The sequence below is a fragment of the Nannobrachium achirus genome (genome assembly GCF_963921795.1).
Source record: "Nannobrachium achirus genome assembly, chromosome: 23".
Lineage (NCBI taxonomy): Eukaryota > Metazoa > Chordata > Actinopteri > Myctophiformes > Myctophidae > Nannobrachium > Nannobrachium achirus.
This window is the reverse complement of record NC_137830.1, coordinates 40,110,330-40,137,994: the sequence shown is the minus strand read 5'-3', so window position 1 is coordinate 40,137,994 and position 27,665 is coordinate 40,110,330. Positions and strand designations below refer to the sequence as shown.

Below are 27,665 nucleotides of genomic sequence, written 5' to 3'. Positions count from 1 at the left end.
CTGAAAAGCTGAAAGCCTCTGAGTCAAAAGGCCCAATTGAAATACACCGCTTTAATGACATCATAAAATCATCCCCTCTCCTTTTTTTCCATTCAGCAAAAGCTGTGGGTGTGGCTAATTTCAGCTGGGTCACCACCCACCCTGGGCACGACCTTGCCTGTGGGTGGATGTGCGTTGTTCCGGAAGTGCTGCGTTTAAGGGAAGTTATGTCATGCGGTGCGGGTCTGTTTACATTCCCCAGTGAAACAAACAAAAATAGATTGTAGCTCTTAACTCGCTCTTAAAGTGCCAATCCCGAGAAGACTCGTGAAAAGTACTCGAGTACCCGGAGTGCCAATCCCGAGTATACTCGTGAAAAGTAATATATTACTGTAACGGCGGTTATATTACCGGATACAATGGCGGAAGGTCCGGAGCCGAAATCCGTCGCTGATTTCTCATCATCCCGGCTCCACAAGCACAAAATAGTCATCCCATAACATTGAGGTGGACGGGGGATCTCATCTTTAATGTCCATTATCTCAAAACTACACTTTAGAAGCGAAGATGGAGGCAGATGCTCGCTTATAAAGCACATGGAGAAAAGCTCCGAGCCGATCCGCCATGACACCACGTAAACAACGATCGGTTCCGGCGCAGGACGCGATGACGTCAGACCGGAAGTGTTTACGCTGTGGACTTCTGGCCTTCAAAATAAGATAACGGGAGTGAATGCAGCCTGAGGGTGGCATCGTGGACTTTATAATCCGTTAATTTCAGGAGCACTAAATGAGTTAATAGGTGCAACTTTGTGCGAATCCATGTTTTGTTTGGATTATGTTTATTGCGACCACAACCGACGGGGCAGTCTGTCCGTCACGTCACACTGTTGCCCTACTCTTATCTCCGGCACTGTTGCCCCTATCCATGCCAAACTTTGCACACACACCCCTCATTTCTCACATGGCCCTCTTCTAGCGCCACCATCAGGCCGATTTTTGCAAAACACATTTTTGGACACTGCTCCTACAGATTTGCCCTAAAATCACGCAAAGTGGTACGCAGTACCTCTAAAGTCATGTCAGCATCAGCAACATGGATCTGTCCCATTTCCCATATTCCCTCCTGATTGGCTACGATTGCCTTCTAAAGTTTGTGTATGCGACCTGACTTTCGCTTATCTCCCGATTAGGGAGTCTTTCTGGTATAATTGTGGTCATCATCTCGAAACCCAAGGGATGAGTAGTTGCCCCACACATGCTGAATTGTGAATTAAACACATTTGTTTTTAGAGTCTCTGGTTGGTCCCTCCCATCTGGTGCTTTTCACATATTTGGAGAAGACTTTATAGACACAATGCACAGGGGAGACACAGTCCGCCCATTGTGTAGGACAACACAGTTCACGCTGTGCATGGTGTGGCTTGGCCCGCCTTCTCGTTCTGCTATCCAGAGCCCAAGCAGTGATCAACACCTTTTAATTATCATATGCTGCATCTTGAGTGGCAACTGGCAGACACCTCAGGTGGCATTGTTCAGTTCACAGCTGGCAACATTTTGAGTTGGCCTCGTTTTTTTGTTAACGTCTTTGTGCAGGAGAGAAGGTGTGTGTGTGTGTGTGTGTGTGTGTGTGTGTGTGTGTGTGTGTGTGTGTGTGTGTGTGTGTGTGTGTGTGTGTGTGTGTGTGTGTGTGTGTGTGTGTGTGTGTGTGTGTGTGTGTGTGTGTGTGTGTGTGTGTGTGTGTGTGTGTGTGCGTGTGCACGCGCTGTAAAGTGTTTCTGTATGTGAAAAGTCTAACCTGAATGACTCATTGACAATGATCTCTCATGCCAGCATGGTGTGTGCACTTTTATTGTTTTCTCTGAGGTTGTAAAGGATTTCCTCTCTCTCTCAATTCAATTCAATTCAATTCAAAGGGCTTTATTGGCATGAGAACACATACGTTTACATTGCCAAAGCAGAAGTGTACACAATACAATACAATCTCTCTCTCTCTCTCTCTCTCTCTCTCTCTCTCTCTCTCTCTCTCTCTCTCTCTCTCTCTCTCTCTCTCTCTCTCTCTCTCTCTCTCAGCTCGCTAGCTCAAATTTCCACTGTAGTGGATGCAGACATTCGGTGTTATTCCCCCATCATCCAGGTTATTTATGAGCTCAGGATCTGGGCAGATTGTACAGACTTACATGTCATTCCCTTGCCAGATGCAGTAAAATAACATCAGCGAATGAACATGCGTTCATTTGTTGAATTTTCAAAGGCTTGAATAATTCAGTGTCGCGTATATTAGGAATTGTGCTAAAACAGTAGGGCATTAACGACTTGTGATTTTTGCAAGTCGAATCGACTCAGTAAAAAGTTGCGTTGAAGTCGACTTTATTGTTTGATGACGTCATCGTCAAACGATGGGGGGAGGGAGGGGGGAGGAACGAGGGACAAAACCAGAAAATTACCGCTGGACTTCATAGAATAGCCTAAAGCAATCCTTTCTTTCATAATAAGGATTTTGTTTTGATGTTAATATTATAGATTAGTTAATTAATGGCTGAATGAAAACTCCCTGTGCTAGTGTGCTTCATTCCATTGACAAAGCACAGTTGGAAAAGGAGAGAATCCTGACACTAAAGCTGGCCGCACACTAGCCGATAATCGGGCTATTTAATTACCCCCCCGACAATCGGGCTGCCACCGACTGAAACGGGCCCGACAATCGGGCATGAACGTCGTCTAGCGTGAGGTCTCACAGATCCACTCGGTGCCCAGCCGAGTGGCTCGGAGGACGATCGGGGGTAGCCCGACTCTTTTCAAACATGTTTGATATTTTCCTGGATCAGTACTGGTCTGGAAGACTGGAAGAGCAGCAGGGGACTGAGAGAAAAGGTACAGCAGCCGCTGATAGATGCAAGTCTCTGAGCATACATCTGACTGAGTGACAGATCCATCTCTTTTTTTTTTCTCTCCACCTCTCCCGGCCTCTGCCTCTCTCACACACACACACACACACACACACGCGCGCGCGCGCGCCCGCACACAGACACACTTTTCATAGCGTCCGTCCGTCCATCAGGTTGTATCATGAATGATTGGGATTTAAATTAAAACTCAACGGCAGCGCATATCAAACAAACAGAAGAAAGACTGCGACCAGCACACATCCCTTGCAAGTAGGTGGGACGAACGATGGGATCCGGTTCGCAGTAGGGAGCCGTTCCTTTCTAATGAACAGTGGTGGGAAAATAGCCTACTGCAATCAATGTGGAAATACTCTGCCACAAGTAGAGGTTTTTGTAATGCTAATATACTTGAGTAAAAGTACAAACGTATTGGTATCATTCAACATTTAATTAATGTAGCCTACAGAGTACCAATAGTAGAAAGTAGGCAGAATGTCCTGTTTCACAGATTTTCCAATAAATAAAATGTAGAAAAATCTTTTGAAAATAGCCGATCTACAAGCTCACAATGCAACAAATGGCAGGTATGTAGGCCTACCTATATATGGCAGAAATAAATGTATATAGGGTTGAAGTTATTTGTAATTATAATCAAAATCTACAAAGTAACTAATGAGCCAGTCTTTTGAACGGCTCTTTGAAAGGAACGGATCCCAGAGATCCGGTTCACTTCAAAGGACCATAAATCCCATCTCTAGGAGTCAAAGAAGTACACGCCCATCCTGATCTACAAGCTTACAACGTGGCACGGGACAGACACAGTTTGGTCTTGGAGATCTTGTTCTGGGTGCGCTACACAGTCATACGACTAATCATAAATCAGGCACCATCAGCCATGAGAAGGACGGAGCGGTGCTTTAGCGCAGGAGAGAGAGGGGATGTCAGAGTTGGATGTACATGAAACGTGTCAAGTGAACTCATATCGTCAAAATAGGACACAACTTCCATATTGAAGCTTTTTTTTTCGTTGCGTGAGGCGGTGTTGTGTGTTGAGTCAGTGGATAACGTCATGTGTTTGTATGTGCGTGTGCGTGCGTGTTGCAAAGCACAGCACTCAGAACACCCCCCGTGGCATCTTGTATTCATTATATTATTTATTATTGCTGTGTGCGAGCCCGACTCAATCGGGATAGAATCCTGTAGCGTGCGGAGCGCCCGACTGTTCAAAACGGCTAGTCTGAGTCCGTTTAGATTATCTGGTAAAATAATCTGAAAAAATGATCCTGTAGTGTTTAATTCTACCCGATTCAGTCGGGCCCGATTATCGGCTAGTGTATGGCCAGCTTAAGCGATCCTACTGTTTGAATGCTGTACACACACACACACACACACACACACACACACACACACACACACACACACACACACACACACACACACAGCAAAAATAATGGTAGAAAGAATACGATTCTTTTCCCCTCAAATGTTGACTTTCGACTTTCCCTGGTGGGAGTCAACTTGTGTAATAATGGAGTCTGTTGTCGACTTTTTGATTAATGCCCTAGCCCAGTGGTTCTCAACCTTTTCAGGCCGCGACCCCCAAAATAATCATATTTTAACTGCCCCCCCCCCCCACCCACCCACCCTGATGAGCACTAAGAGTTGAGGCATTACATTTTGTATGACACGGTTCAATTGTGAAAATTGCAGACCTACATGCTCACCACGCCTCACAACTATTTTCACAATTTCTGCCTCTAATATTTGACAATTTTTCCAATAGTCCTTAAATTGTCACATTAGAAATGTGCAGATACCCTCTATACACTTAAACTTTATGTTGGTGTGTTTACTGCTGAGAGAGAAAACAATGTTGCACATGAAGTTCAATCATCTGTCCCGACCCACAGGTTGAGAACCATTGCCCAAGCCCACTGTGATGAAAAGCTAGTTGTCAATTTGTTTAGGGGGGCAATTCAAAGGAAGTTGTGGAAGTCGCCATGTTTTATGGGATTTTGTTCTGACCGGGGACCATAACGATCTGTCCAGACACTGACAGTGTGGCCTTTAGGGAGTTGCAGTGTTTAAAAATGTTCTCTGACTCTATAGGCCACCGCCATTTCTCTCTCTGTGGATAACATTTTGACAGTTGGCGTTTACCCAATCGAGCTGCAGAGAGCTAGTGATTGTGCTACAGTCATAGGGTGTCGTGCAGTCATCCAGCTTGGGTTTGTTAGGTTTTCTTGCGTTAGAGGTAGGTGGTGAGCGGTCCTGCAGTTGAGTTACTTCTCTGTTAAGCAAGCAGCTAGCTGGCCCCGGAGAACAAGACACAAGGCAGTATCGCACATCATGTTCTGAAGTTTATTAAACACATACATACAGTACTGTACAGAGAATATACATTTGTTGCACTGATCATTTGAGGTCACATACTGTAGCTGGAAGATGTGAGACATGATTGATGGAGCCTATGTTAGACAAGGAAGGACAGGAACAGACTGTATGATAGGCACAAAGTCATGATCTGATAAAGAGAAAGATACCTAGTATGCACATTGTTCGCAGGTCGCAGTTAGTATGAAAACATCCACCTCATGTCCGTTTGTGAGTCACGTCCTTTGTCACGCTAATACACAACATTTCGTTACCTATTGACTTCAGTTCCTCCCTCCCATTCCATCCATGAAGGCAGCTCACAAAAAAAAGTTGTATTGGTGTAACACTCACTCACGTGGGTCTGTGGCGCGTCGCTGATTGGCTCTCACAATTTGGCAGCGCAAACAGACACACACAGACTGTGTGTTGTACAACTGCGAGAGGATCGCCACAGCTGACTGAGCCTTGAAACTGCGTGTTATACACAACAATTCCCCCGAAAGTAGAAGACGAGTGGCAACACACACAGACTCACTGGGGTCCATTGAACTGCGTGTAATACAACAGCCAGCCATATTTAGAAGCTCTGTTTTAGCATGACCTGACGGTCGCTTCTTCTCGCCAGTCAATAGTGTGCTTATTTTTTTGAATAACAAAATGATGTTGTCCATGACGGAAAAACCTTAACCACTTGAATCCTACCCAGACTATTCTGGGGCGAACATTCTGATCTAAAAGCTCACATGAGCTTGTAGATTTTCGGTGAAGAGATTTGGGGAAATACTAGCATATTTACTGGTACTTTAGTGTAGAGCTCCCTGTCACCTAAGTACAGTATGATTGGTTAAGAGACTTTCATTGAAAGTCAACCATTGCTGGCTCCTTTTACACAGGACACTCTCTTTCCTTGTTTTGTTTGGTCCAGTGAACATCTGGAGGCAAATGGTGGATCAGGGAGGAAGTCGGCTCAACCCTCTGGTTGTAATTGGTACATTAGCTCAGTGGTATTTAAGTCCTGTTGTTATTATCCGTATCCAGGATAAGCACTGTAGACGGAGAGAGCCATACAAAGAGGCAAAAACAAATGCCTATAGCGGGTGCGTGCACAAAATGAGACATTCAGATGAAGCATAATCATGTTCTGCCTTTGTGGCCCCAAAGGTTAAGACTGCTTCACTTCAATTGTTGTTTTACCGTTTGTAAACACCCGTAGGGGAGTACTTACGCTGTTTTATGTGACGAGGCTAAAACCTTTTTATACTCTAGCAACCTTACTATCGTTATTAACTCGGGTTGCCGGCTGCAAATCACATGCTGAGTCAACTTCCCCTGTTACCAGGGGCGTCACAAGGGGGCGAAAAGTGGGAATGAGTTCCTAGGGCCCAAGGTGGAGGGGCCTGGAATTATTTTATACTTTAGCTATGGAAAAACAGCAGATCTACAAGCTCACAGCGCGGCACCGAGTGCCGCGCTGCGAGCTTGTAGGTCTGCTATTTTTGAAAAGTCTTGAAAATGTGTGCAAATCTTTGAATATATGTATTTTTTAAGCGAACATTTGTAACTCTTTTTGCTTCTGGGGGGTCCCTTGAACTAAATATTTTCAGATGGGGGGGTCCGTGGCCAAATACATATAATTTTGGGGGTCCTTCACATGAAAATGTTTGAGCACCACTGACATAGAAACATAGGTTTTTCAAGAAATATTCAATATTCACGATCTTTCAAAAATACCAGATCTACAAGCTTGCAGCGCTGTGAGCTTGTATATCTGGTATTTTTCAATAGTTACAGCACCCAGGGCCCAGAGTTTGGTGTGACACCCCTGCCTGTTACTGTGTAGGAGAAATGGCCTCCATCCTTCTCATCAGATCCTCTCCCTCGTGCCACGTGTGAGTCGTTATGGTGCATTTATAGCCAGTGTGATGTGTGGTCCTATCAGCCCTGGCTGATGTATAAGTCCACTAGGACCGCTGCAGCAGTGGTTCTCAACTGGGGGTCCAGGGACCCCCGAGAGTCCTTGAGGGGGTTCCACACAGGCTTCCTAGCTAAATAATTGATAGTTAGGCGTTCGGTTTAACGAAATGCAAAAGGCAATTGTATATCTCTAAAGTCAGCTCTGTTTTGGATATCGGAGAAATGTTGCTGACTGTCATACAGTCTAATGTTTGACCCTTTTCTCCCTCAAGTGGCCTTGCTTTTACCAGGCCACCATTGTAAATGAGAATGTGTTTTGAATGATGACTATCTGGTCAAGTTGCGTGATTCACATTATCATGCATCTTCTGCAGACAAGTCTGGCCCCAAGCGCTGGGTGGCCGTTTTGCAAAATCCTAAAAGTGGAAGAGCCAATCAACGTCTGCCCTCAGCGCCCTGGTTTACTAGGCTCTCTCTCTGCCAAGCACCATGGATGTCTTGTGTGTTTCAGACACGGACCTGTCCTTCTGCTTGCATATCTCTGCCACATACCACAGCTGCATGTTTCTGACCTTTCTTCTGCGTATATCTTGTCGTTTACCAGGAGTTTGCGGCTCTGACGAAGGAGCTTAACGCCTGTCGGGAGAACCTATTGGAGAAGGAGGAAGAGATCTCTGAGCTGAAGGCAGAAAGGAACAACACAAGGGTGAGTGGAGCTCCAACGTACTGCTGCGTGCATGCTCATACACTGCATGTACTACAGACACAAATGCTGGATGGTGCACAGGCACGTGCACACACTGACACCAAAGGGGGCTTGAGCCCCTGCCCTTTTATCTGTCTGTAAAAAGTGCCCTCTCCAGACCATGAATGCAGTTTTTACTACGGTTAAAGAAATGCAAATGCCCCCCCCCCCTTTCCATGCCATACTTGAAGGCAGCATTCAAGAGAATCTTCCAAACTATCCTGAACTTGCATGCAGCATCTTATGTTGAATGAATTGCCCTCTCTGTGTAGAAATCCATGCCATTACGCAATATCTCCAGCAGGCCTAGAATTTCGTCAGTTTAGGGGCAAGGCCAATTGGCCTTTGGTGTTGTCAAATTTTTGAGGGCACAAAGGCCAAGTGCCAGGGCAGGAAGGCCATCATTAAAACAATGATTTTAAGTCCACGCCACAGTCATAATTAATTTAGCTTAAACGTTAAGGTTTAATGTAATACCTTTCAATTAAATAAATATCAAGAACCTGTTTATTTCTGTTTTGCCATGTGCAGTGGTTTAAAGTAACCAAGTACATTTACTTAAGTATTGTACTTAATTGTTTATTGTAATTTTGAGTATTTCTAACACTTACTTGAGTTACTTCTACTCCACTACATCTCGGCTCCAAATATTGTACTTTTACTCCACTACAATTATTTGAAATCTTTAGTTACCAGTTACTTTGCATATATAAATTATAATATTATTAAACATACATGAACCACTTTAGCCCTATTTAGGCTATTTGAAAATAATCAAGCTTGTAGAAAAAATAGCAGATCTACAAGCCCAAGATGTGTCGCATAACTATGCGTTGTGAGCTTGTAGATCTGCTATTTTCAAACATGTTGTACTTTTACTTTTGGTACTTTAAGTACATTTTGATACCAATACTTTTGTACTTTTACTCAAGTATATTTTGAATTTGAGGACTTTCTACATTGCAGTAGGCTATTGATACTTTTACTTGAGTAAAACATTTGAGTACTTTTTCCACCACTGGCCATGTGCACGCACGCACACACGCACACAAACTCCTCCCTCCCGTTCGCGGAGTGATCCCTTTCTCAACAATAATGTACTTTCTGACAGCTCAGCCTCTCGTGGAAAGATTAGCTTTTGGTTCCCTTGTATGGCATGGTTGTTGTCCTGAGCTCAGCAGAGCTCCGTTTGAAGGCATTCGTTCGCACATTCGGATTTATTCAACAGGCTGCGTTAGATAAAACTCCCGTTTAGCCCGGTGATGTTTTTGTGTTGTAACTTGTATAAACACTGTGTCGCGGGACTCCGTCGGCTCCACTATGCGGTGGCTGCTATGCTGCTACTACGAGCGTAAATGGAATCTACTACTGGTCATGTGCGCAGCTCAAACCAACCACGCACTGCTGTTACCGTAATGACTGGAAAATCGCGCAGAGGAAAAAACGGTAAAAAGCAGTTAATGGACTGCTGTGGGCGCCAGGGCACCACGGCCACTGTGGCCGTTTGGGCATGTCATTTTTCGAGGGGCACACGGCCAAAGAGAGGGGCAACGACGGCCATGGCCGTCGTGGCCGCCGTGAATTTCCTGCCCTGATCTCCAGTATTGACTTGATTATGTTTATTTCATTTTGGTATCAAGCACCGAAAATAGCCGACCTCCAAGCTCACAACGCGTCGCAGCGCGCCACGCTGTGATCTTGGAGGTCTGCTGTTTTCAATATTTTCACCAAAAGGCCCTTTTAGAAACTTCTGCCCCTGCCTCTCTGACATTTTCTGCACATCCCTAATGGTGCATGCATTCTGTGCAGGGCCCTATTCTTGCAGTGGCAGTGCCCTTCAACTACGTATGCACGAGAATGGGTATATGATAATTAGGGCTGTCACAATTATTACATAATCGTCTAATCGCAATTATTTGACATAATCGCGATTATTTTTCATAATCATCATAATCGTTTCCATGTTGAAAAATGATCAAAAATAGTGGAAATAGCAGATCTACAAGCTCACAACGCGTCGCAGCTTGTAGATCGGCTATTTCCACTATCAATGTTCTTTTTTAAGTGTAAAGTTGTCAAATATGTCAGTAATTTCGGTTAGGTGTCATATCTACCATGTGCAACTTCAAAGCCTAAAAGCCAAACAGGAATGTCATTGTCAACGACAAAAACACAATTAAATCGTTAATCGCAATTATTTCAGTGACAATTAATCGTCATGTAAAATGTAATCGTGACAGATGACAGCCCTAATGATGATAATGAACGCTCTGGAGAGGGAGACAAACTTGACAGTGTTTTGGACAATTTCCAACCTGGGGTCTGGGCGCCAAAGATCACAGGGCCGGGGGTCTTGTCTGTTTGGAGGTAGTCCACATTTTTAAGTTGCACAAAATCATAACTTTGTGATCAGTTCAACTTGTCATACAGAAAACATTTATTCAAAAAACTGCAGCTTGTACAGTAGATGCTATTTTTACTATTCGTCGTGTGAGAACATGGCTTGCCACTTAAGTGGTTAGCTAGCTTTTGTCAGATGTAAGAAGGGTTAGGATTAGGGTTAGGGTTCCAAGGAAAAAAAACGTTGGTAACTAACCACTGCTCTAGGTAGAGGAAGACCTACAGCAAGATATGCTCAAATTGATTATTATATGGACCCAAGCACAGTTGGGCCTTAGATTCTGCATTCAAAGATTTTTAATTGTCCCTTTTCACTGTTTGTGACATAATTTGCATGACTCACTTGGCTTAAGCAAAGCAACAGCAACACTGCAGCAGACTAACTCCCCGTCTTGGGTAATCTTAAGAAGTCTGCGGGGTACATTTTTAAGCTCCGCGTGCACTGAAGCAAATGCATGCACCGTCTGTGTCCAATGACAAAAACATACCTCATTAGCTCCAAATATTTTGGCTGAACACTTTTCCATTTACTCAAACATGGATGGCTGCTCAACTGTGAAGCTAAGACCAAATGGGTTTGTTCTTTAGTCCACCTAAAGCTCCCGGGGGCGGAAACCAGAAACATTAGGGGACCCGTCTATGAAGTGATGGAGCTGAATCTTTTGTACTGTACCTCCATCTTTTAATAATAAATTATTTCATGAAAAAGAGACTTGCAGCTGGTAAACTGAAAAGTGCCGTTGACAGATAAGACTTGTCTTTTCTTTACTCATACTGATGGATTTGTATAGCAATATATTGAGGTGGAGAGGGAGAGGGAGAGGGAGAGGGAGAGAGAGAGAAGCAAGCAAGAACAAGTAATTTTCACACTACTCTCACTTCATTATCATCTTGAATGATCCATGGAGCAATTGCATGACAGACGTTAATTAAGTTTGTTTTTAGATTTTAGTTTTTAATTTATAATTAAGGCCTGTATGCAGTCAGTGGTTTGCAGAGCTAACTGATGTCTGTGTGACGCTATGCTAGCTCTGTAAGATACCCTTGGACCAGTGCCACAGGTAAATAACGTGCATATTGGTGCTTTCAGGCAGAAACCTCACATCTCCTTATGTCAACCTTGTTTATGTTTCTTTTCATAAATGTATGCCCTACTAATTCATCACAGTCGCACAAAAGTAGTGATAACAACAGATCTACAAGCTTGTAGATCCGATCGTCTATTTTCACAATTTCAAAGATGTTTATCAAATACTAACAGTTTCGGACATACAAGGTTTCCGAGAGATGGAGCAGTTTAGCAGAAGTGGGAGAGATTGGGACTGTTCCTTGCTTTTATTCTGAGTCAAAGTCTTGACCAGGGATTCTCAACCTCGGACCCCCATTTGACCACACCATTTGGTTCCATTTGTACACTCTTAAGGGGGACACACACCGGCTGCGGACGGCGCGCGTCAAAACAGACACATTATTTATTACTGTATATCAACTTTGTGGATTTCGAGAAGGCATTCGATAGTATTCATAGAGACAGCTTATGGAAAATACTACGTGCATATGGGATTCCAAAACAACTTGTCCTTCTCATCAACAGCTTCTATAACAATTTCATATGCCAAATTGGAAATAGTCAACACAGTTTCGCAGTGATGAGAAGAACCACCGAAGACAAACCGCGAGGCATCAGATGGACTCTCTTCACACAATTGGAAGATCTCGACTTTGCAGATGACCTGGCCTTGTTCTCGCACACACACCAGCAGTTGCAAGAGAAAACATGTCGCCTAAACACCTTTGCAAAGCAAATTGGTCTGAAGATCAACCAGAAGAAGACAGAGCTGATGACCCTGAACATCCCAAACCCCTCACCAATACAAATAGACGGATCAAACCTACCCACAACAGATCATTTCACATACTTAGGCAGTGTTGTCAGTCATGATGGAGGTGCAGACAGTGACATCACAAACAGACTCAGCAAGGCAAGAAACACCTTACAGAGACTTAACAACGTCTGGAAGTCGGCCCAGTACAGCACCAACACCAAGCTGAGACTGTACCAGAGCTGTGTCCTGTCTACCCTGCTATATGGATCTGAATGTTGGAGAACAACAGAGAATGATCTTCACAAACTATCAACGTTCCACACCAAAAGCCTACGGAAAATACAACGAATATTCTGGCCCCAAACCATCTCCAATCACCACCTTCTTAGCCTGTGCAAACAGGACAACATGGCTACCATCCTCATGAGAAGGCGGTGGAAATGGATTGGGCATGTAATCCGTAGAGAGCAGGATAACATCACCCAAACTGCCCTTCACTGGACACCAGACGGCAAACATAAGAGAGGCCGGCCCAAAATCACCTGGCGTAGGACAGTGGAGGGAGAGCTGAAGACCCTGCATCACACCTGGGGCTCTATAAAGACGCTGGCCCACAACCGACAGGAGTGGAGATCCTTTGTTGCTGCCCTACATGCCAGCCGGCATAAAGGGCAGTAAGTAAGTAGTAAGTACCCACACCGGCCGATACGGCAATTTTCTATTTTCCTGGCGTTGCCGTGTGGTGAAAATGTCCGCATGCCATCCGCAGCCGGTGTGTGCTCCCCTTTAGAGTTACAGACCCGTATGTGTTTTGTTTCCTAAACTCATTTCGTTTAGCCAGACCCCATGTTGAAAACCAGTAGTATAGAGCGGTGGTTCTCAATTTATTTTGCCCGAGACGCAAATTAGAAATGTTGTGTCTCCCTGGGAACCAAACTACTGTAGTGAAAATAGTTGATCTACAAGCTCACGACATGTTGCTATACGACGTGTTGTAAGCTTGTACAGTAAATGTGCTATTTTCACTACTTAAATGTTTGTTTTTATTCATGAAACTGCTTTCATTTTTGTCATTTATAAAGTTCTTTTGAACATTTTAGTTTTATTATTATGTTTTCTTATTTTGGAAAAAAAAAAAGAGAAAAAAAGGTCCAAGACCCACAAACAACAAATGACCCACACATATTTTTATAGGTCCCTTTATGTATACATTTTGTTTTTAATTATTATTATTTCAAAACATTTTCAAAAAACATTGAATTTAAGAAGTAGCAAAAATAGCCAATATACAAACTTTCACTAGTTTGGGTCCCGGGCAAACGTCTAATTTCTCTTTTGGGTCTCAAGCTAAAAAGTTTGGGAATCACTGGTTCTAGACCACCCAGTCTGTGTAACTCACACAAGTTATGGTGTCGGACAGTAATAGTTCAGACACACAGTAGCTTGGATCCCGTCCTACTTATCATTGCCTCGACCAACGCCCATATGCTTTGTAGTTGCTCAGTTAGTGGCCACCACTACTCTCGCGACTCAGTCCCCATCCTCTACACCAGGGGTATTCAACTAGATTAGGCAGGGGGCCACACTTTTAAAATGACTTGAAGTCAGGGGCCACAAGTCTGTTACAACAAAAATGGACAAATGTTCACGGTTATCAGTTTGCCTGTTTGTTGTGTGCTATAGGTCTGATAGGACACAACAATGGACTTGTGTCCATTATATAACTTATTAGGGCCTGCTTTATACTACATTCATGCATTTTGATGCACACAGGATAATGTCTGTGGCAGTCCTTGATAGTGCACAGGCTTTGATTTGAATATTAAAAAAATAGGATGTAGATATTTCAGTGTGTTCTATGCACGGATCCCTGGCATGGACCATGAAAAATATTGGAGACAGACTTGCAATGTGAAGTGTTTACATGTTCACATGGGTTGTTCTATTTTGGTTATGTGTGAGGCCTGAGCACCCAGCTGATGAGAGCACAGGCTCCATTAGTTGAGAGCTCTACCATCTTTCAGGCCAGACCGCTATTTAGGATGAAAGAAACATACTGTACAAAACCTTCAAGGGAATGAAGATGGAAGATGGGACAGTGCACTGCAGATGGAGAATTATTTCTTTGATGTAATGGACAACATCCTCTCAAAATTCAGAAATAGTTGCTTAATGGATGGAGATGCATGTGATGAACGGACCGCACTCAAAACTCATCTGTTGCTACCTGTCTACATGAAAAAATAAACTTAAAATAAAACAATAATTAAAAGATAGATCATTTTGAAAGTGCTGAGATGTACAGAAGTAGTAAAAGTAAATGGCATTTCTGTCTGTTTTGTTTTTTTGTACAATGAAAAAGGTCTTTACTGTACTTTTGATACTTATTGCACTTTTACTTTTGATACTTAAATACATTTTAAGACCAGATACCTTTCTACATGTGAACTGCAACACTTTGACCAAGTTATTTTATTATGGAAGATTTAAACTTTTACAATAGTGAAATATCTGTAAGATATCTGTACTTTTACTGTAGTAATGTCTTTGAAGTGTATGTGCCACGTACTGTTTTTCTTTTCTTTTCTTTTTTTCCCGCCATGTTAATATTTGGAATCTGGAATGGGGCCACAAGAAAGCTCCCCAGGGGCCGGATTTGGCCCACGGGCCGCCAGTTGAATATCACTGCTCTACACTTTGTTACAACGGGCGCTGGAGTGGGTTCTGAAAGGTGCCATGACCCAACCCCTATAGCAAAACAACTGACAGGGGCCGTTTGAATTTCAAGAGACCATTTGACCATTTGCCGTCTTCGTGGGCAGCAGGTTTTGGAAGTTAGTGGGGTTATCTATCGAAGATTGTGCAGTTGCTCTCGCGCAAACCACGCTCTTCTACGTTTAATTCGAATGGTTACATGTTATGAAGATAATACGTGACGGGGAATCCAGACCATGTCAGGCGTGTTTTGTTAATGACCCCTTTTGGTTCAGTGGTGACGCCAGTGGGAAATCGACTCTCCGTGCGTGGTTTACCACGGTAGTGTATGCATTATCCAGGGACATGCGGGAAAAAGAGTTGGAGAGGACCTCATTGCTCGCTATAGAGAGAGATCTCTCTCTATAGCGCTGCTGCTGCTACTCAAAGATTTGTGACAAAGTGACAAGCCAGTGGGCCAATTACATGAGTTATATTTCGTCGTTGTCGGGTGGAAACCTTGTATGTCCAAAACCGTTTATTTTGTATTTATCATTTTAAAAATGATTTAAGCAAGTGAAAACAGCCAAGCACTTGTAGTGCTTGTAGATCTGCTGTTTTCACCTTGTATGATGAAGCAGGGCTTTGCTTTGCGAAAAAATTTACAAATTCGAAACTTGGAGATACGAGGTTTCTGCCCGACAGTGACGATTTACTTTGTAAGCCCCCAAAATGGAACGAAGGCCGACATTTTATTTTAAATTCTTTCCTAATGGCCGGCCTGGAGCGGCCGGGAATGAACCGGCCGTTTCGGGAGTTGTCCCGCTTTTCCCAATGGCCAGCACGTCCCTGGCATTATCCATCCACAGTTTGTTTACCAGAAAACTATCACTCGCTTGTTCCAGATTAGACTGTTGAATGAATGACATCCAAAGGAAGTGGAGGGAGGGCTGAGAGTGTGTGGCCGCAGCGGTTCATGCCCACAAACTAGCATGCTGGCTTGCATTTGTGTTCTCCCATGAAACTATGCTACAGTATGGCCACAATCTGGTCATAACTCTGCTACAATATTACCTCCACATGTACAATACAGTATTTTAACATTCAAATGTAATATTTAGTTGCTGTCAATTTCCTTGTACTGTAGGCTATGTGCAAACTTGGCAAAATAAAGAATTCTGATATTCTGATTCAACACCTGGCTGGTCTTATGTGCCTAATTTATGTGTCATGCAATTGATTATAAATGAATGCATTACTTCTGTGTAGGAAACATTACTGAAGAGCTGTTTGCCTCTGCTGTCAATCACATTCTCTCTTCCAGTTACAGTACAAGTGGTTACCAGTAGTGGACAGTAATGAAGTACATTTTCAAAGACAAATACTGTGCTTTTGACACCACTATTTCTAGGAAGGCTGTCAAGTAACAATTAACTTCTGAATTTGATGGGAAACCAAATGAAATGACACATTCTTTAAATGATATGTTTGTTTAAAAATGTTAACAATAATCTTTTTCAATGTAGGAAAAGAAAAATGGGATTTTTACTCAAGTCGTGACTCATAGAAATTGGTCTGACAACTGTTTGGGAAACAGTGTTGTAGATCAATGGTTCTCAACCTTTTCAGGCCACAACCCTCAACATAATCATATTTGAAAAGGGGACCCCCCACCCTGACGAACACTAAGAGTTGAGGCATTACATTTCGTATATCACGATTCTATTGTGAAAATAGCAGATCTACATGCTCACAACGTCTCGCATTGTGAGCATGTAGATCTGCTATTTTCACAATTTCTGCCTCTAATATTTGACACTTTGGCCAATGTTTAATTTGTCAATTTAGAGGTATTAAAAAGTCCTTAAAGTGTCACTTTAGAAATGTGCTACACACTTAAACTTTATCTTGGTTTGTTTACTGTTGAGTGAGGAAAACAATGTTGCACATTAAGTTGATCATCTGGGGACCCCCCCAAAATAATTTGGGGACCCCCCCTTGGGGGTCCTGACCCATATTTTGAGAACCACTGTTGTAGATGATGCTGATGAGGATTGAGGACAATGATGACGACGACTCTAACTCTGATCTGACTCTCCTCAGCTGCTCCTGGAACATTTAGAGTGCCTGGTGTCCAGACATGAGCGCTCCCTGCGCATGACGGTGGTCAAGCGGCAGGCCCAGTCCCCGTCCGGCGTGTCCAGCGAAGTCGAGGTCCTCAAAGCCCTCAAGTCACTGTTTGAGCACCACAAAGCTCTAGACGAGAAGGTAAGGACTTCACACAAACTGTAACCGAAGCCTATTTTAAAGACAGGGTGCCCTGTTTTTTTCCCCCTACAACATAATCATCAGGTATTATGATTATTATTTCCATAAAAGGGTACAGAAAGTGTTAGAATTATGTTTTTGCCCTCCTGTTCATTAACACATCAGGTGCCCAGAATTATTCAACATTTAATTTGCCTGTGCACGTTGCGAAAAAAGTAATCAGAGTAAATGTAATCCAAGCATGTCCTGTTTATTTCACAATATTTTCTTTCAGTCAGGACCGTTTTTAAACAATCGTGGGCCACAGCATACCACCGCGGTAGCCTGGTACAGTAGCTACAGTACAATATAGTTTACTGTACAATGCGGCAAATGTGTCAACGGGCCTCCAGATCATCAAAGAGATTGACTCGTTGCCACCTCGTGGGCATCTGATGAGTTAAGTACAGTAGGCCTATACCTGGTTGTCAGGTGGGTGGTGACCCAGCTGAAGTTAGCCACACTCACAGTGTTGCTGTGTGGTAACAAGGGGGAGGGGATGAGTTTATGATGTCATTAAATCAGTGTATTTCAATTGGGCCTTTTGACTCAGAGGCTTTCAGCTTTCAGGAAGTAACCAAAAATACACAGGGAAGACATATTTGTAATACAAACCCCAAAATCAATCCTCCAGTTCTAGGCAACACAGAAGGGGGGGAACTTTTTTCTATTTCCGCACAACTCCTCTAAGGTATATTAATGACATAGTTCAATATTGAAAATGGGTGGTCTTCCCCTTTAAATAAATGCATGCTGTTAAAGCTGCGCCAGTGACAACACTACAAGTGTCGTCTTCCTTGTGTTTGTATAGTCATGATTGATTCAATTTTTGGCGTTACCCACCTCTCCTCCTGAACACCTCCTCAGAGCCTATTGATTTATGACTGCTGACCTCTGTGTTATCACTGCCGACACCATATAATCCATTCAGCCGTTCCCACAAAAAAGCCATCATTTATGAAGTGTCTCCCAACTGCGTGCTGTTGAAATGTAATAAAGGATGGGCCGGTCGTAGGGGTGGGCGATACTGGATAAAAGCATTATCACGATATGCTTCATGCAGTATCACGATACACGATATTATCACGATACTGTTTTATGCGGGTTTTTAGGTTTATTATGATTATTAGACCCTCACATATATTCTATAGATAATCTATTCATTTGTATGCTGCAGATAGAAAGATAGATAGACTAATCTATGATTTTTTTAATGATAACATTCAGATTTTTGATTAAACAATTATCATTTTTTACCTCAAAATATTTACTAGTTGGTGTGATGATGGTTCAGGTCATTCAAATGGGTCCCAGAAATGTTTTATGGGTTCCCTTAAAATGTTATCAGAGTGTTGTGAGCTTGTAGATCGGCTATATTCAAAACAATTTGGCGGGACCTCTCTGGGGGTCTCGACCCACAGGTTGACAACAACCCATGCCTTACCATTGAAACTTGAGGGAAAACAAATTACCTTATGGTTGGTTTATTAGACCCACACAGATATTCTATAGATAATCTATTCATTTTTATGCTGCAGATAGAAAGATAGTTTTTTTTTAATGATAACATTCAGATGTTTGATTAAACAATTATCATCTTTTACCTCAAAATATTTACTAGTTGGTGTGATGATGGTTCAGGTCATTCAAATGGGTCCCAGAAATGTTTTATGGGTTCCTTTGAAATGTTTTTTGAGTGTTGTGAGCTTGTAGATAGGCTATATTCAAAACAATTTGGCGGGACCTCTCTGGGGGTCTCGACCCACAGGTTGACAACAACCCATGCCTTACCATTGAAACTTGAGGGAAAACAAATTACCTTATGACCAACCAAAGTCAGGAGGTTTGTTATGATACAAGCTTTATTTTTAGAGAATTACTCACTCATTAGCATCCTAGCTTTTCGCTTTTCTACTAACAATAATGGCATGGTTTTTATGACTAAGCCAATTATGTAATAGATAAAATAGACGCAAAATAGACGCGACGATTTCACCGCGATTCGCGACGACACACGCATGCATCAATGGTGAAAACATAAGCACTTTACAAATAGCAGCAAATAGCTACTTGTTTATAGTTAATAAAAACAGATGCATGGATTTACAAGGTGATCTAAATCATCTCATCAATACTGCCAGAACACACAGCTATGGATGAGACTCCAGCACAGTTCAGCTTTGCAAGCAGTGAGATGGCTGATAGCGATAGCAGGACGGATAAGTAGTTTGCGTCCTGTTAGTTTAATGCATCCATTATAAAAAATATGCTTCAAAGAATGCAGGCCAAGCTGCATGCATCACTGCTTTACTAAAGTCCCGTGAAAGTGAAACTAAATCGTGGACCACTGTGCCGTGCTCCTGCACACAATCACAACTCAGTCAGTGCTGTAGACACTCTGTAGCCTGTCTGCGTGCTGCACGGGGGAGGGGCCGTGAAAGCAGGGGACAGATCCTCAAACTATATGACACGTTGAGCCGCGACACGTTATAGCTTGTAGATCTGTTCTTTTTGGCGAATTACACCACAGTACTATAGAAGTATAAATTAAGCAATAGAGCTGCGACTCATGGAACATGCACTCGCTGTATCCAGAGCCTTTTCTAAATGACTGTTTGTATCACGAGAGAAACGATATTCTGAAATGGCCTATCGTGGCAAAGCTGTATCGCCGAGACGATAATTATCGCCATATCGCCCACCCCTAGCCGGTCGGCTTGATGGCCTGACGGCCGTCCTGAGGAGAGGCTCCCGGACTAGCCTGTAATCCAGGATCAGCCTCTCCTGAGATCTAACATAATATTGGGCCAAAGAAGGGCGTCACTGCAAGTCATTGCTTCCTTCATGACAAATATGCAGTAGTGGAAAAACACATTTTATACTTAAAGTTATACCATGTAACTTTTTTTATAAAACAAATCTTAAAATTGTCCAAACTGTTAAATCGCTAAAGTTTTAGAACCCCCCACTCCGTTAATTTCAGCTTCTAAAGCCTTTTCTTTATATGTTTTCTATGAGCCGTGAGGGGGGGAGAATTTCGCGGCAAAATGACGTCATCTGCATCATGTGTATACGTTGGCCAATCATATCGCCGATCATAAACACATGGTACACTACCGGCCAATGACAGGCGCATCTTGCTGACTTCTCAGGAAGTAGCTTGCCTCAACATAACGACAACATACTCGGGTGAAGGAGTCAGTTTCTCCGGAATGCCTGAACGTACAGGAACCAGGGACCCCTCTAAAGATAGATCTCGGCGAGCTGCAGGCGGACGCGGTGGCGAGAGGCCCGGTCCGTGGCGAAAAACGGCCGAAAGACGCGGACGCGACCGCGGTTTGCTATACAGCTCTGACCACTAGTTGAGCAACTTACACAGTATAGCTTTAAGTAAAAGTATCAATACTGCAGTGTAGAAATGCTCTGTTAGGCTGCACCCACACCGAAGTATGGTCACCAGCGGATACTCTTTTGCTGTGCGGCTGACTTAAAAACGCACAGAGCACATTCTGTCCCAAAGCCAGTGACGCAGCGTGCAGAATTCCTCTACTGGCATGAATTCAGCTCCATTCCCATTGAAATGCATTGGCGGAATGGGGAATCCACTCTCATAGGTACTTTGGTGTGGATGCAGCCTTACAAGTAAAAGTCTGGAATTCAAAATGTACTTCAGTAAAAGTTATGTACAAAAGTATTGGTACTGTATCAAAATGTCCTTAAAGTACAAAAAGTATAAGTACTCATTATGCGGAATGTCCCATTTCAAGTTTTCATATGTATATAAATCTTTTGAAAATAGCAGATCTACAAGCTCACAATGCACATTGTGAGCTTGTAGATCATCTATTTTCAACTGACCAAAATGTATATAGTTGAAGTGGTTAATGTATGTTTTGTATTAATAATCAAAATCGACAAAGTAACTAGTAACTAAAGGTTTCAAATAAATGTAGTGGAGTAACAGTACAATATGGAATGGAATCCGAGATGTATTGGAGTAGAGGTAAAGGTATTCAAAATTGGAAATACTCAGGTAAAGTACATATACCTCGAAGTTGTACTTAAGTAGAGTACTTAAGTGAATGTACTTACTTACTTTACACCACTGCAAATGATGTGAACATGGAGGAGAAAGCATACAAGCCATGAATTCCCCTCTGCTCTCCACTCTTCGTTGATGATGCAGAGGAACACACAGGAATGTCCTCTCAGACAACCAGTGCTTTAAAAGCCGTAAAAGCCTCATACCGCCTGAACAGAAGCTTAGCCTTGGATTCAAAGCACAGACAGGAGTGTTAATGCAAGGCCTCTCCAGTAGGAGCGAGATCATTTAGCGACCTACAACTGGGTTGCAACCTGGTCGGTAGTTTTCACCGACTGGGTTGCTAAATCTACCGACTGGGTCGCTAAATCTACCGACTGGGTCGCTAAATCTACCGACTGGGTCGCTAAATCCACCGACTGGGTTGCTAAATCTACCGACTGGGTTGCTAAATCCACCGACTGGGTTGCTAAATCTACCAACTGGGTCGGTAAATCTACCGACTGGGTTGCTAAATCTACCGACTGGGTTGCTAAATCTACCGACTGGGTTGCTAAATCTACCGACTGGGTCGCTAAATCTACCGACTGGGTTGCTAAATCACCGACTGGGTTGCTAAATCTACCGACTGGTCGCTAATACCGACCAGGTCGCTAAATCTACCGACTGGGTTGCTAAATCACCGACTGGGTTGCTAAATCTACCGACTGGGTTGCTAAATCACCGACTGGGTTGCTAAATCTACCGACTGGGTTGCTAAATCTACCGACTGGGTCGCTAAATCACCGACTGGTTTGCTAAATCTACCGACTGGGTCGCTAAATCTACCGACTGGGTCGCTAAATCTACCGACTGGGTCGCTAAATCACCGACTGGGTTGCTAAATCACCGACTGGGTCGCTAAATCTACCGACTGGGTTGCTAAATCACCGACTGGGTTGCTAAATCTACCGACTGGGTTGCTAAATCTACCGACTGGGTTGCTAAATCACCGACTGGGTTGCTAAATCTACCGACTGGGTCGCTAAATCACCGACTGGGTTGCTAAATCTACCGACTGGGTCGCTAAATCTACCGACGGTTAGGGTTAGGGTTTGGGTTAGGGTTAGGGTTAGGTTTGGGTTAGGGTTAGGGTTAGGGTTAGGGTTAGCAGCCCGGTCGGTGGATAAGCGACCCTGTCGGTAGATTTAACGACCCAGTCGGTAGATTTAGCGACCCAGACGGTAGATTTGGTAGATTTGGCAGATTTAGCGACCCAGTCGGTAAATTTAGCGACCCAGTCGGTAGATTTAGCAACCCAGTCGGTAGATTTAGCGACCCAGTCGGTAAATTAAGCGACCCAGTCGGTAGATTTAGCGACCCAGTCGGTAGATTTAGCGACCCAGTCGGTAGATTTAGCGACCCAGTCGGTAAATTTAGCGACCCAGTCGGTAGATTTAGCGACCCAGTCGGTAAATTTAGCGACCCAGTCGGTAGATTTAGCAACCCAGTCGGTATATTTAGCGACCCAGTCGGTAGATTTAGCGACCCAGTCGGTGAAAACTACCGACCAGGTTGCAACCCAGTTGTAGGTCGCTAAATGATCTCGCCCTCTCTCGGCCGAGGGCAGAAAAGGGGTCCCTTGGCTCTCTGGCAGAAAGGATTCTGTTTTATCACATTAACCTCAGGAGTGTGGATGGGTAATGAAAGCCAAGCAAACGATTCCCGTAAGACAGTGGTTCTCAAAGTGGGTTCATGGGACCCGTCACACCCAGGGGTCCTTGAGGGGGTTCCAGGGGGTCCCCAGCTAAATTAATTAATATAGAATCTAAATCGGTAGTAAAACTATATACTGTACGGTATAAATTGGTTATTTGAAAACGGCTGATCTACAAGCTCACAACACGTCACATTGTGCTGCGTTGTGAGCAAAAAATATTGACAAAATGTGGGAAATGTTAGAAAAAATTTACACATATCTTGAGTGGGGTCCCTGGAACAAAATATTTCCTGAAGACGGTCTGTGGCCAAATACATGTTAATTTGGGGGTCCTTACTGAATGCATATATTGAATGCAGGATGGGTATGGAGACCACAGGGCCATTGCGGAGAACATGTGACTCATTGGTTGCTTTGGTTTCAGGTCAGAGAGAGACTACGAGTGTCGCTGGAGAGGGTGTCGGCCTTGGAGGAGGAGCTTACAGCAGCCAATCAGGAGGTAGGAGTTGCTATGTTAACGATGGCCGGGTTCCAAGGGGGCCCCGGACAAATAGTGTAGTAGTACTGTAGTAAAATTTCTCGATAACTAAAGTCACTTGATGTTATTACAGTACAGAAAAATATGCATGAATCACTATTCATTAAAAGAAAATGTATCACTACAATGAATGTACGTCTCATGCACAATTATCACATTTAGACAATTTAAACCAAAACTGTCATTTTAGGGGTTAGTTACGTTAAAAACCTAGCTTATTACACACTGCCTCCCCCTGGCCAACTGGGGCTCCTGATGGAGGGGAAAGGAACTGGTTGGAATAATGTGTTCCTTCCATGCGCTACGTCCAGCCGGGGAAACTCCCGCCTGTCAGGTGAAAAGAAGCGACTTAGAATCCTCATGCATAGAAGGAAGCATGAGGTGAGTCCGTTGTCGCCCCAGGTTGGCAGAGGGAGTGTAGAGCCCAGGATTAAATTAGATAATTGACACCGGGTGAAAAATGGTTTTATATATATATATATATATATATATTACACACATTTTCTTTATGCGGGTCTTCTCTGTAGTTGGTGCACAGGTGGGTGGTTGGCTGGACAGACAGATAGATGGATATCCTGATGAATGCTTTCTTTGGATGGATAATGGATAAAGATCGGAAAATGATTGGTTCATTGGACGCTCTGAGAGCTGGAGGAAGAAAAGCATGCCTTCAGAAGGAATATAGAATGTTACTGTACATGTTGAGTGGTGGACTGGGGGGTGCTGACAGATGAGGGGCAGGTCTTGGCAGATGAGTGGGGTGGGGGGGGGGGGGCTATAGCAACCTCTCGTCTCATGCCAGCGGTTACGTCAGCGCAGATGGTCTCTGTTCCAGCCGAGAAAGAAACAGTGGTGCAAAAAAGTACTGAAATGTTTTACATAAGTAAAAGTATCAACACTGCAATGTGGAAATACTCTTGTCAAGGCACGGTCTTGGAGAAATCCCAAAAAATCCGCTCCATTCCCATTGAAATGCATTGGCAGAATCTGCTTATCAGCTGGCAACCATACTATGGTGTGACTGTGCCTTTGCAAGTAAAAGTCTGGAATTCAAAATATACTTAGGTAAAAGTAGAAAAAGTATTGGTATCAAAATGTACTTAAAAGTACCAATAGAAAGTACTCGTTATGCAGAATGTCCCATTAAAACATGTACATCTTTAGAAAATAGTAGATCTACAAGCTCACAATGGGTCATCGGCTATTTTCAAAAAGGCCAAAATGTATATAGGGCTGTATATAGTATGTAGTAGGCTGTATATAGGGTAGCGGAGTAAAAGTACAATGTTTGGATCTGAGATGTAGTGGAGTAGAAAGAAAGTGTTGGAAAATGAAAATTCTCAAGTAAAGTACAAATGCCTAAAACATTTTGCTAAGTACAGTACTTGAGTAAATGTACACTAAGTACATTACTTTACATTACTTCACACCACTGAAAAGAAAACCCCTCGGGCCGGCACTTCACTGCCTGCCACAGCTGCCTACCTGCCACTCAGTCCCGGGGAGAAAAACAACGCGAGTGGAATGGAAGAGGGTTGCGGGGAGGTTTAGAAATCGAGCGGGAGGAGAGGGAGGATGGTGTGGCGAGCAAGGTTATTATAGTTAACGAAAACTAACTAAATAAGGAAAACTAAAATGGGAAAAACATTTTCGTTAACTAAACTAAATCAAAACGATAATAAAAAATATATATACGATAAATAACTGAAACTGAAAAAGTTTGAGTTTTTCTCGTAACTGAATATATATATATATATATATATATATTTAAATGTATATTTTGTTGAGTTGTTATTACAGAATAGTCCTACTCACTGACCTTTTTGAATCCTCCACCTTAAAAATATCCCAAAGTATGAAAAAACAAAGAATAAAACTACTAAAAACTAAACAAAAACGAAGCATTGTCACAAAAATTTAAACTAATAAAAACTAGCAAACACGCTCTAAAAACAAATTTAAACTATCTGAATTAGAAAAACAAAAAGTCAGATCTAACTAAAACTAAACTATTATGAAAAATCCAAAACTATTAACCGTGGTGCCGAGTTAGGGGATGGAGGGGAGCACGCCGGAAACGCTACGGAGCAGCAGACAAGACAGGAGATGGAGTAGGAAACGGTCAATGGGAAACGGAAGAAGAATATTGAGCGAGAGAGAGAAAGAAATTAATATGTAATCGGAGAGCCTGGTTGTCATTTTTCGTTCAATTTTTCACAGCCTCTCCTAAATTAACTTCTTACTGACGCGTAGTCCATGACAAAGGTTTTAATAAATGGCGTTCCTGTGAGGAATTCTGTGAGATCACAAGGTTAAACACGGCTCTTACACTCGCCGGGCCTTTTCGCTGAGGTCTCAGACGGTGCCTTGTCAGTGCATCAGACAGATGAGTAATGGGACCTTGATGCAGGGGGAAGAGCTGGTTAAACCAGGCCTGCTGAATAGAAACGTCCACACTCAAGAGACTCCGGGGAGATGGCCAGGAGGGGCCTCTGGCTGCCTGACAAGCCAGTAGGCCACTAATTGATTTGGGATAGAGGTCTGGTCCGAGCGCCCACCCCACCCCCACCAATTTGGTTCCCTCTGGGTTTAGAAGAGACAAGCCACCATGTCTGATGACATAAATGTCCTTTGACCTCACCCGGTCACAGGTGGTTAAGTGGCTGCCCACTGATTGCTATCCTGCTCTCGAAGCTCTCGTTAGAATTTGTTGTCATGAGCGGAGGCCTTAGCGGAGGCCTAAATTGATCCAAGTGGAACGTGCCCAAGGGGAGATTGAAGTTGTATGGAATCCAGCTGTTCTGGTGAAGGCCTTTTGGGTCCACCATGGGACCAGTGCAGGCTGAATAAGATAAAAGACCTTGTCAGGAAAACATGGAGGTTCTGAAGAACATACTGTTATCTTGTCGGCTCCAATCGTATTGTTACAACTCACAGCCTTGTTAAGCGAATCCCAAGGTATTACAGACGCCGTCTGTAGTGAAATGAAGACATTCTTCCTATTACCCTGTTTTTTTAAGTGTTAGAAAATGTGCGTGTACGACAGGGTGTAAAGTGCTCTGTACACTAACTGTACTTGCACGTGTGTTGGCTCCAAATTAAGTGATTGATCTTAATTCAAGCGCATTGCACCAGAGAACTTCATGCACTGGGCTTTTCACCTTGACAAAGATCAATCTTTTATGTACACGTGAGGAACCAGCACTCCGATCCCTCCTCCAGTCTGTCTGCTGCGTGTCCGTCCCATCTCTCCTCCCTGTCCTTCACACCAAGCCTTGCCGTCCTCCTCGCACAGACATGTCAAATACGTCACAGAGATGAAGAAATAATGTCGCTGTTCAGTCAATAAAAATACACCTTTTGCTTTTTTAGCTTTGCTGGGGGGGGGGGGGGGGGGGGGTTCAACGACATCAAAAGGGAGAGGCAGTCATGTTCATTTTGTTTCTGGAAAACATCTCATTTTTCTAATTTGAGAGCCCCGAGACACATCCCTGACACTGCCATCAATCATCCGCTTGCAGCCTTTATGTCAGGGGGTTGTGCGGGCGTTTGATCTCTGAGCCGCGGAAATTACAGGCGGCCTCTGTTCAATACTACAGCAACACAAGGAGGCATTCTGTAATTGTGTGCCCTCATTAAAAAGCAGTGGGTAGAGTATATTACGCGATGGCAAGTGAATCTATTAGTATCTTCAGACTCCGAGCGAATGTCCGATCTTAATGAAAAGTGGAACTCGCCGACTATCATAATTAATGAGAGGTAATATCTTTGCATGACCTCAGGCCCCAACTTTAAAGAAACAACTCAGGGACCGTCTCCCTTGATCACAGCAGTGGCAGGTTATGGATTCGAGGCAAGGTCTGGGCTGCAGCGTTTAGCGCAAGATTAAATCCCCGGACAGCTGTCATTTCTATTGACTAAAATGTCATTGAACATGTCATTGCAGCGGAATCAAAACAGAGAGCTGTGACTTGGAGCTCTTCCGTCGTCGTTTCGTTCACACCAAATGTCTGGAGAGAATTTGCTCCCTGGGGTGTACGCATATACTGTAGGCACTAATAGATTTCTGAGCATCGCAATATATTGGTTCTAGACTCTGATGGCATTCTAATAACCGTCCACACACAACAACACCCTGAGGTAGTGAGTTGTGTGTGGTTAAGTTCTGTGGATAACAAATGTATCTTGCTGTGGAGTCTTGATTATCCCCGCCAGGCCTCGGAACGGCCAAACGCGAGGAATTATGTTTTAGATTCTG

General features: G+C 43.4%; 1 protein-coding gene across 1 annotated transcript in view; it reads left to right on the top strand.

Annotated features, from left to right (window-relative positions):
* The window catches only part of ppfia2 (PTPRF interacting protein alpha 2), a gene marked incomplete at both ends in the record, with an annotated part of 259,369 nt that overhangs the window by 159,684 nt on the left and 72,020 nt on the right, over positions 1-27,665 (top strand). Inside the window, 3 exons of the mRNA XM_080754745.1 lie at positions 7,761-7,862; positions 16,925-17,089; positions 23,294-23,368. Coding sequence (XP_080610871.1) covers positions 7,761-7,862; positions 16,925-17,089; positions 23,294-23,368 — 342 coding nt within the window. The remainder of the gene's footprint in view (positions 1-7,760; positions 7,863-16,924; positions 17,090-23,293; positions 23,369-27,665) is intronic.